This window comes from Crocodylus siamensis, chromosome 1 (assembly GCF_052110815.1).
Source record: "Crocodylus siamensis isolate JL-2025a chromosome 1, ASM5211081v1, whole genome shotgun sequence".
Taxonomy (NCBI): Eukaryota; Metazoa; Chordata; order Crocodylia; family Crocodylidae; genus Crocodylus; species Crocodylus siamensis.
The window spans coordinates 200,270,242-200,280,888 of record NC_143395.1 but is presented as its reverse complement, the minus strand read 5'-3'; the positions used below and the strand labels follow the sequence as shown (position 1 = coordinate 200,280,888).

The 10,647-nt window shown below is 49.8% G+C and overlaps 1 protein-coding gene across 1 annotated transcript; it reads right to left on the bottom strand.

The window, feature by feature from the left end:
• Nucleotides 1-396: 396 nt before the first annotated feature.
• LOC149873881 (oxidized low-density lipoprotein receptor 1-like) lies at nt 397-6,308 on the bottom strand (the record flags this gene model as incomplete). The annotated part of the gene is made up of 4 exons (XM_090038573.1): nt 397-544; nt 1,568-1,710; nt 3,435-3,577; nt 6,197-6,308. Coding segments are annotated over 4 exons (546 nt in total), but the record flags the coding sequence as incomplete, so codon positions are not given.
• Nucleotides 6,309-10,647: the final 4,339 nt, after the last annotated feature.

Below are 10,647 nucleotides of genomic sequence, written 5' to 3'. Positions count from 1 at the left end.
TTGCCTAAGTGGTTGCCAATGGATGCTCAAAATACAAGATGAAGAAAGTGAGATCTGGGGAGTTAAGCAAGAAGGCCCCACGTCTGTTGGCTCCAGTACATGCAGTTGTGTTGCTGGGAAAACTATCCAGGAAATAGGCACACATATAAAATTCCCAAGGAAGCAGAAATAAATGATATTGGCCTGTCTCTATGTAATAACCCACCCTACCCTGAGCTAGCAGCCCCACTGCCCCATGATGCAGTTTAGGATTTGTTGTTCTCCCTGAACACGACAACAGGGGATTCCAGGTTCTTGGATGAAGGGTGCACTGCCACACCACCACACTCCTCTCCCTGCTGCAGTTATGTCCATGTTCAGTCCCCTGTGGGCAACATGACTGGTAGGGCTTTCTTGTTAATGTGTCCCCATCCATTCCTTCCTCCTCTTCTCACAAATGCAGAAGTGACTTTCTTCGCAGACTCCAGCCTGAGCTACCCCACCTTGGATATAAGCACAAACTTTGTCCTGGTGATTCTGATGACTGAGGTCTTGCATATCAAACCTGGAATGGAAGTCCATAGTTTACAGTTCATGTCTTCCTCCCTGAACTCACCACATCAAGACACAGGACTGGGGGGCTTTCTGTGCTGCTTGGACTCACAGTGGGCAATGATGAACAATGACCTAACAGATGGAAGATCAGGGATGGTTTATTGCTCGAAGCTAGAAGTGGTTGGGTGAGACAAGACAATTCAGCACAGGTTTTCTTCATGCTCATGGTACATTGTACAAGACAAGGTGCACTAAAAATCATGTTCTGGCCATCTGCACCCCTTCCTCAGCTAATCTCCCCTGTGCTAGAGATTGCCCCTGGAATGAAACATGGTGCATGCTTTTGTTTGTCTGCCTCCTGTAGCTAACTGTTATTCCCTGAGGGGATCTCATTGTCATGATGACTGAGAGAAAAGCCTCCATACTTACATATTCAATCACAGTTCACACAAAGGCAGGCAGTATCTATCATATAAACTCATATATCAAGTGGCTCTTTAGCATACCATCGTCCCTTTCCCACCATCCCATGCTCCCTGGCATTGAACAAATGCTGTGAACCTTTGAGCAGGCCCAACTGGCTGCCTTTTCCAAAGTGAGGATGGACCTTAGACCAGACATTTCTTATGGAGAGAGATGTTAGCAAAGTGAGGAGGTGTCATGGCCCTGTTCCTACCCTCTGCTGTTGCACTCACAGACATCCCAGGCCCCCACACCAGTTTCTCCTGGGATTTCAAACTGTAGGTCTGCTTGTGGTGGGTGAGGATGAAAGGCCCCACAAACATGTAAAGAGTTAGATGTGATAGGACCACAGCTCTGTAGGAGCATTGGGAAACAGGAATATATCAAAGGGTGGAGTTGTTTGGAACCTGCACTAGTGGGTGGGCTCTATTGCCAGGTGAGTATCTAGCAAGGTTCAAAACCCCATTTGTCTGGTGCAGTCTTTAGCCCCCAGCTCCATAGTAAATTACACAATGGCGTGAATGATGCATGTTGGTGCAGAAGTGAGGACATCCTGGTGACATAGACTTACAAGCCAGAGGAGAGATCTGTGTTGTCTGTCCAAACCCACTTCCTGGATCCAGGATCATACAACAGTCCAATCCAGAATGGGTAGTACTGGGAAACACCACCATGATCTTTGAAATACTGAAATGATTCTTGTTTTATGAAATCCTAAAACAGAGAGAAGGTGAATTGTTTCCCCTCTCGGAGAGTGAGAATGCCTGGAGAGCACTAGCTGGGTCCTGGCAGTTCCCCACACACAGTACTCCTGCAGGCCTCGATGCAGAACTCACCCCAGTACATAATGTTGGGTTCTCACTTCCAGGGTCACAGCCTGCTTGCTCACCTACAGTTTACCTCCCAAAAACAAGTCAATTTGGCCTGCAATATTAAGCATTGCAGTCCAGACCTTTTGTTTGCCAGGACAGTTCCATTAGCATCTGTGAAGATAGTTAAGGGTGATGGCAGGAGCGGAGTTAAATATATTCTCCCAGAATTCGCAATGGGAACAGCCCTGGGGCCCAGTCTTTCTTCTGACAGAGGTTACACTAGAGCTTCATAGTTTCATAGTTTCATAGTAGCTAGAGTCGGAAGGGACCTAGGTAGATCATCTAGTCCGACCCCCTGCCTTAGCAGGAAAGAGCACCGGGGTCAGATGACCCCGGCAAGGTGCTCATCTAACTTCCTTTTAAAAATCCCCAGGCTAGGAGCCTGCACCACTTCCCCTGGAAGCTGGTTCCAGGCCCTAGCCGCCCTGACTGTGAAGTAGCGCCTCCTAATATCTAATCTAAACTTACCCTCCGCCAGTTTGTGACCGTTATTCCTGGTCACTCCTGGCAGCGCACGGGGGAACAGGGACTCCCCCAATACCTGCTGATCCCCCCTGACCAGTTTGTAGCAGGCCACAAGGTCCCCCCTTAACCTTCTCTTGTGGAGGCTAAACAGGTTCAGGTCCCGTAGCCTATCCTCATAAGGCCTGCCCTGCTGACCCCTGATCATATGAGTGGCCCTCCTCTGAACTCTTTCCATATTGTCCACGTCCCTCTTGAAGTGTGGCGCCCAGAACTGGACGCAGTACTCCAGCTGCAGCCTGACCAGTGCCGCATAGAGGGGGAGGATCACCTCCCTGGACCTGCTCGAGATGCATCTGTGGATGCATGACAGGGTACGATTGGCCTTCTTGGATATCTTCCTTAAACCAAAATTTTCCCCTTGAGTAGTGGGTTCAGCTAACAGCCAAATCAACCCCCTTCACACCTTCTAACATAGAGGATGGGCCAACTGAGGAGACAGAGGAAACTAGAGAGCCAGGCCATGGGGCTTTGGTTATTTTCTACTCACAGAGTATCTAAAAGAAAAAAGAGATTTTGTCTCTGAAAGGAATCGTGATCATGCTGTACATGGGAACCCATCAGTGCACAACCTTTTTTTCAGAAGACACTATGTTTTTTCAGAGTCTAAAATCACTTTAAAAATGAGGCTGAGGGTGCAGACGATTGGGATGCTTGTGCTGATTTGGCCCTCACCCTCACAGGGGGTTATTCAGGGTTGATCGCCCCACATGGAGTGCAAGACAGATGGTGGGCTCTGGCCAGTCCTTCCTGAAACACAAGGCATGGCTGCTGATCCCTGCTCTGCTCCCAGGCTAGTGTACTCAGCTGACAGTGCTATGGTCTTCTCTTCTTACCCTTTACATTCCCCTAATTCCTATCCCAAGACTGGGGAGCTCTCCAGATATATTATACTGATCAACCCATTAGCCCTCAGGAACCTCCTCTTGGACATCCCCAGTTAAGACCATGCTCAAGAAAACCCAGTCCCTGGACCTGGCTCTTCTGGATCCATTTGGCTAGACTTTTTGCATTGATATATTATTACAGGAAACATTCACTTACCAGCTCTTCTCCACCCTCAATGGTGAGCACCTGGACAGATAGTGAAATGCAGGAGGAATGACACTGTTCCCAAGTTCCTTTTTCAGGATAAAAGAGATAGGACCTGCCCTTGTGGACAACCCACCGTGCTGGGCACTTCTCTCCTGGAACCAAGAAACACTGAGAATCAGTTTAGCTCATCTTTCAATACTCCTGTGCTGGAGACAGAGGAATTTTATGCCCACCTTGTTCCTTCACCTTCTATCTGGGGTTCAGGAGCTAGGATCTTGTCCCCAGTACTAGGAGATAGGCAAGAGCCAGGAACAGCAGGAGTACACAGGAGCCAGCCTTGAAGTCCACTCAGGACAGTAATGGCTGCAGTGGGGTGGAGAAGTGGTTTTTCTTCCTCTGAAAGGTTGTGAGTGTTTAAACAATTTTTCATACCCAAGTGTGTATAATGGCAAAATCCCAGCTACTTTAATCAACTCAGAACCTCAATTTATTTTGTGCTTGAATCACTCCAAGATTTCCAGATATTGGAAACCTCACTGTCCCTCCTCCCAGCCTGATTTACTCCGATTTCCTGTTGTTCTGAACTTGGGAGATTCCAGACCTTCATCTGAGGGTGGATTTCTTTCCACCTGGCCCCAGCCCTGTTTGAATTTTTAACAGTCACTCATTGTGGTGCTCTGTGAGCAGTGGGGTCCCTCAAGGCTCTGTCCTTGGACCCATACTGTTCAACATCTTCATCAATGATGTGGACATTGGAGTCAGGAGTAGACTGGCCAAGTTTGCTGATGACACCTAACTTTGGGGCAAAGCATCCACGCCAGAAGATAGGTGGGTGATCCAGGCTGACCTGGACAAGCCGAGCAAATGGGCGGACGAGAACCTCATGGTGTTTAACACTGAAAAATGCAAGGTTCTCCACCTTGGGAGGAAAAACCTGCAGTACTCTTATAGGCCCAGCAGTGCTATGTTGGATAGCACTACAGAAGAAAGAGACTTGGGGGTCATCATTGACCACAAGATGAACATGAGCCTGCAATGCGATGCTGCAGCTAGCAAAGTGACCAAAATGCTGGCGTGCATCCATAGATGCTTCTCGAGCAAATCCCGGGACGTCATTCTCCCCTTGTACTCGGCCTTGGTGAGGCTGCAGCTGGAGTACTGCATCCAGTTTTGGGCTCCACAATTCAAAAAGGATGTGGGGAAGCTTGAGAGAGTCCAGAGGAGAGCCACGCGCATGATCAGAGGTCAAGAAAACAGATCTTACGATGACAGGCTGAGAGCCATGGGACTCTTTAGCCTGGAAAAGCGCAGGCTCAGGGGTGATCTGATGGCCACCTATAAGTTTATCAGGGGTGACCACCAGGATCTGGGGAAACATTTGTTCATCAGAGCGCCCCAAGGGATGACGAGGTTGAACGGTCACAGACTCCTGCAAGACCGTTTCAGGCTGGACATAAGGAAGAATTTCTTTACTATCTGAGCCCCCAAGGTCTGGAACAGTCTGCCAGCGGAGGTGGTTCAAGCACCTACATTGAACACCTTCAAGAGTAAATTGGATGCTTATCTTGCTGGGATCCTATGACCCCAGATGACTTCCTGCCCTTTGGGCAGGGGGCTGGACTCGATGATCTCCCGAGGTCCCTTCCAGCCCTGATGTCTATGAAATCTATGAAATCTTTCCAGTCAGCTGACTCCCACCGGTTCCCCTGGCAACCCGCAGCTGGGCTCCTTACTTATTGCTCCACAAGTAGCAGGCACCTCAGTGCCCTGCTACATGGGCATACCTGGGGGGCACTCCTATGCATACCCCACTATACCTAGAAACCTTCCCCAGCAAAACCAACAACCATGCACAATCACAAACCTAACAAACACCATCCACCCACGCCCCTGCCCACATGTACCCTCCCCACACACACATCCACATTCCTCTGGAAGAAGCCCCACTCATTGCTATCTGCACACACCCCACCACACACATGCACCCACCCCACAACCCCTAGCCACCCTTCCCCTGCACACCTCCAGAAACCCCCTTCACACACACACATCCCCCCAAACATGTCCCACAACCCCTCATTCCCACCAACCTACATCCAAACATACCCCCACACCCTCCTCCATACTCCAGATCCCAACATCCACAGACACACATACCTACAACCCCACACAAACCCCATACCCACCCATCCATGGGGCTAGGAGGGAACTTCCCTACTGCTCCACACCCCTGATTTCTATATGAGTCATGGTTTTTATGCTTTCCTCAGCAGCATTGGCTGGTAGCTGCAACCAAGCCTGAGGATTTTGACTGGAGTGTGCCGGGGTCCTCCTGGGACTTAAAACTGGAGGTTCCTGCATACAGGATCCTGCCTCTCCTCTCAGAGTCAGATCAATCATCATATCTGGGGTGAGGAAGGAATCTATTGACCATGTAGTAACAACCTGTAGAGAAGCAAGATGTTGGCTTCCTCCCCCTACTTTATCTACAGCTAGTTAAGGTTTTATGCCTAGTGGTTGTGTGAGGGTTGAATGTGTAGTTTTGACGAAGGGTTTGTATAGGATAGTTTGGATAGGATGATCCTGCCACAGGCAGACTATTGGAATAGATGACCTATGGAGGTTGCTTTCCACCCTGCTTCTGTCTGGTTCTATCCCTTATTCAAGGTCAGCATGTTTCAGGAGGGAGGCAAAACTGCAGTACAAGGACAGCCTCTGAGATAGGTCTGGGTCTTACCTGAGCATATACCTCCTGCTGTCCCATCATTTACCTGTATCACGAGGCTGTTCCTCTGGAGTTCCTGGAAGGCATGGTGTCTGGCTTGGGCAGGACATCGGCAGCTGGCTGACGTTTCCCTTCTCTCGACTGAGCTCAGTGACTAAAATTTCAGAACACCACAACAGTGTTACAGCAGAGTTTCACAGAACTGACATCCTCTGATTGTGGTGACACAAAAGACCTAATTGTACTAATAGAGGAAACCCTTGCTATTTGTGGGTTCAGCATTTGCAGTTTCAAATATTCATGAAAGCCGAACCCGCATCTTAAATATACTTACAGGAGCTCCTCGGGAGCTCTGTGCTTCTCGCACTGGGAACCCGCTGCCTCACATCTGTGACCCTTCCCACACCCACCAGGGGCACTGCATTCATCCCCATCCCTGCTGACTTATGAGAGTATTGTGGAAAAGCGGGGGATTTCCAGGAAAGGGGGGCGTTTCCAGGATGATGTCCCTAATTTCTTGGATTTCCATATGGTCAGCCTACCTAAACCTCTAGTTTTGATTAATTGTTCTCTACTATCCAATTATTAATCCCCCTTTCCTGGAAATATGGAACACTGCTAAATATGGTCCACATGAGTCCTCCCCAATTGCTGAATGGAGGCAATGAATTACTTCCTGGGACTTGCATGTGAACAGTCCTCTTCCCAGGTCCACAAAGTGCACTCCAAGTTTTGTTCTTCATTACAAATGACAGAGTGTCTCCATATGGCATGAAAAATACCTCATGAATAATAGAGATAAGTACTCATGCATAATTAGTTGTAATGAGCACTCCCTTGGGAGTGATGGATTAACCTGGCTTTCCTGCACAGTATACAAGGCAATGCATTTTTTTTTTCCTGCACAAAGTATAAAAATCTATATTCATAGTCCAGTCATGGGAACCAACCCCCAAATCCCTGCTCTCCCAGTTAGGATGGGATGCAGAAGCTTCTCCTGCGCTAGAGGACTTCACTGCACTTAGACAGCCTGTATGATGTAATATCAAATGACTTCCCTGCTGCATGAAAAATAGTCATTTGACAAAAAACACAACACTGTTCCTGGAAACTGATGAAAATAATGTGATGCTAAATTCACGATAAACAATTCATCTAGGTTCTGTCAAACTCTATATATTGAAAAGAACTAGTAGACACACACCCATGCACAGCACACACACACAGATATATAGAAATGCAAGTGACATATTCAAAATACATGCACACATATATTTTTGTATGTGCATGTGTATATGGACAAGAACAGACACATCCACATGTAGGAGTGTCATTATGCCATTCTTGAACTGAGAAATTACACGGTTTAAAGGATAGCATTATGAATTTGGCTTGGATGTTATTTTTAGTCATTTAAAACCCCTAAAGCCCTGAAAGAAGAACAAACCATTCATATTTCTGAAGCAGCTTTTTCATTATGAAAACGAAATCATGGAGGACGGAACAAGTCTAACAACTTTAAATCTCTCTTTTTTAAAAATGTGCCGCATGCAAAGCAGTTAGGTAAAATAACCAAAATGGTGGCAATGCCCCCATTAACTCTAACAGTTTCCCACAATGCAGAAACAAAAAGCATTGAGAAAGTCTCAGCTGAGTATTTCTGGAGGCATTTTCTGGCACTACAGCTGAGGGAACAATCAGCTGCCTCTCATATAGTGGTTAGTGCAAAGGGAGTGTGATAGGAGCAATGACGTGTCCTGTTCTGGGCCCTGAAAGCTCACACATGAGGAAGGGCTGCCAGGCCTGCTCAGAGGGCAGTAGTCGCTCACACTTACCCTGGGCATCGTAGACTCTGAGTCCTATCATCAAAAGCAGACACAGTATTTGGGCCCCCAGCGCCAGTGCAAGGGGCAGCCAGGAGGAAGATGCCCTGGGAGACACTGACCCAGAAAGGGAGAGAAATGAACAGGAAGGTGAGGAAAACCAACCGCTTCTCACCCAAGAATTCAGGTCCGTCTGGAGCTCACGGGAACATTTCCAGCCTCAGAGCAGGACCGCACGCAGCCCAGGAGCAAACCGCTGAGCAGACAGGTGCAGGGAGAGGACAGAGAGGAAGGGCTCTGCCAGCACCCAGGTGGAGGTGCAGGTCTGGGGGCAATTCTGCTGCCCAGTGGGGAGGGAAGGGGGATGGCGTCTCACCTCCCGGCTCGCCTCCCTGCAGCTGCTACTGCTGCGCCTGCTGCTGCAGCAACAACGGCCTGGGGCTGCTGCCCCAGGGGCCTGGCAGAGGTATAGGCTTGCCAGGGGATGCCCCTGGTGTCCTCCCTCATCCCCCAGGTGTGGGGATTTGTCTCCCATGGTAAGACCTCTGGGTTGTTGCACTGCTTGGCAAGGGGCTCTGCCTGCCCAGCTCCTCCAGGTGGGTGGTGCAGGGCTGCCCCTGTCATGACCAGGACTCCTGTAGGGAGGGGCCATCCTGGTGCCTGGTCTAAGTCAGCACCCAAGGCTGGTGCCTCACGCACCCACCCTGGGTTACGCTGCTGGGAACGGAGACCGAGGAAGCCAGGAAGCCCGGAGAAGGTCTGGGCAGAAGTGTGCGCGGGAGGTGCTAGAGCTGGAAGACAAGCACGTCCGGCTCCTGGCAGCCCATGGGCAGGGCTGGGTCCTGCACCTGGCAATGGAAACTTTTAGGAAACAATTGCAGGGGGAAGCCCCAGATACATCTCCCATGAGTGTGCACTGCACTAGGGGGAAAGATCAAAGGCATCACTTATGGGAAGGACAGTAATGGGTTCAGTGGGTTCAGGAGCCTGTAATGGGTGACAGAGGAGGGCTCCCTCCGGCCCCAGGGCTGCGCTGTGAGGAGGAGCTGAGCTGCTGCAGCCGTGTCCATCACCTTCGGGGTCATCCACTAGAAACAAGGGAGCGAGTGACCAGCACTGAGGGAGGGTGCGACGGTGTCCTGTTTCTGTCGTGCTGTGATGTGGCAGAGGAGAATCGGGAAGGATGAGCTGCAATCCCAGCTGAGCTCACATCACTGCCCCACAGACCCCTTTACCCACACGCTACCTCTGTGCCCAGCAGGCAGACGAGTCTGTCTCTGCATCTTTGGAGAAGTTCCCAGCCGGAGGTGTGATGAGAGGTCCTCCAGTGCCCACGTTCCCAGTGGTGTCTAGCAGAGACGGGTAGGACTCGGCTGAAATGCAATCAGGAGTGGGACGTGAGGAGGACTTGGTAGATCTCTGAGCAACTTTCACAGTGAAATGTAGCAGACAAATCTCTCCACCACCACCCACTGAAAAAATAGAATATCTAAATCCTTCTCTGAACTCTATATGGGTCTAATTTAGTTCGTACATCCTGCCTTCTCCTACAGCAGTCAAAGCCCTGGGACACTATGGCTGGGTAAGACTTGGCTGGAGGAGATTCAAAGGTGAGATGTGAGGAGGAACTGGTGACTAAGCAGCTCAGACCCTTCAGAGAAGCATCACAGGGCCTTGAGTTGGAAGGAAGCAGTCACCTGTCCTAAGAGACTGGTCATCTTTCCAAACCATGGTCCCATTTTGCCCAGGCAAAAAGGAGTAGACTGTTATAACAGGGGAAAAGACAGAGAAACCCCTCCCTGAGCTAGCAACAGCCTAGGTACGCCCAAGGGATATAGCGGACTCAGACTGCTTATGGATGTTAAATGCTTTAAATTCAGCGCAGCCCCGTACTGGTCCCAGTGCATGCCCAGAAGAGGAATCACATTAGTTGGACCCAGCTCACCTAATTTCTGTATAGATTGGGTGCTTGAGTGAGGTTTTGTTGATGCTTTTATCTAATCAGTGATTAAATTAGCTTTAGATAAAAAGACCAAAAAGGCCCCATTGAGGCACCCAATCTATGCAGATGCTGCATAGGCTTTTTGGGGTAACACGCTACTTCTTCCAGGAAAGCACTTTTTTTTCATCTCCAAACAGCCTCAAGCTCTGGAAGAACATGCCTGTCTGGAAGCAGCTGCACCTAGTCATTCGGTACTTGGAGGAGAGCTGCACTGACCTGTTGTAACCGGTGTGAAGATCTGGGAGGTGAGGAACCAGCAGAGGACACAGGCGGAGATCTGTACCATCAGCATTCAGCAGCGCTCTCATTCCCCACTCAATTCCGCACTCCCACGACACACACACATGAACTGAGACGTGCCTGTGTGTGGCCTGTGCCCACTGTTTGCTTTGTGCTGCTCATGTGGTTCCTTCAGTGAGTGGCAGGGAGTAATACCTGTGTGTCCCCTGGGCGGTGAGCAGTGGCTGGTGTTCAGGAACAGAGCGCGGAGCGGTGCATCCCTATGGCTGGTGCACTGTGTGAGCTCAGGTGTACACAAAGGCAGGAGATCAGAGACTGTGTATGACCGAGGGTGGGGTTAAAGTCACCCCGACCTGCTTCAAGAGGCCCAGCTGTCCCAGGACAGGAAGACTGATGGCCACTCCCCTGTCCCAGCACAAACCGCACAGGAAG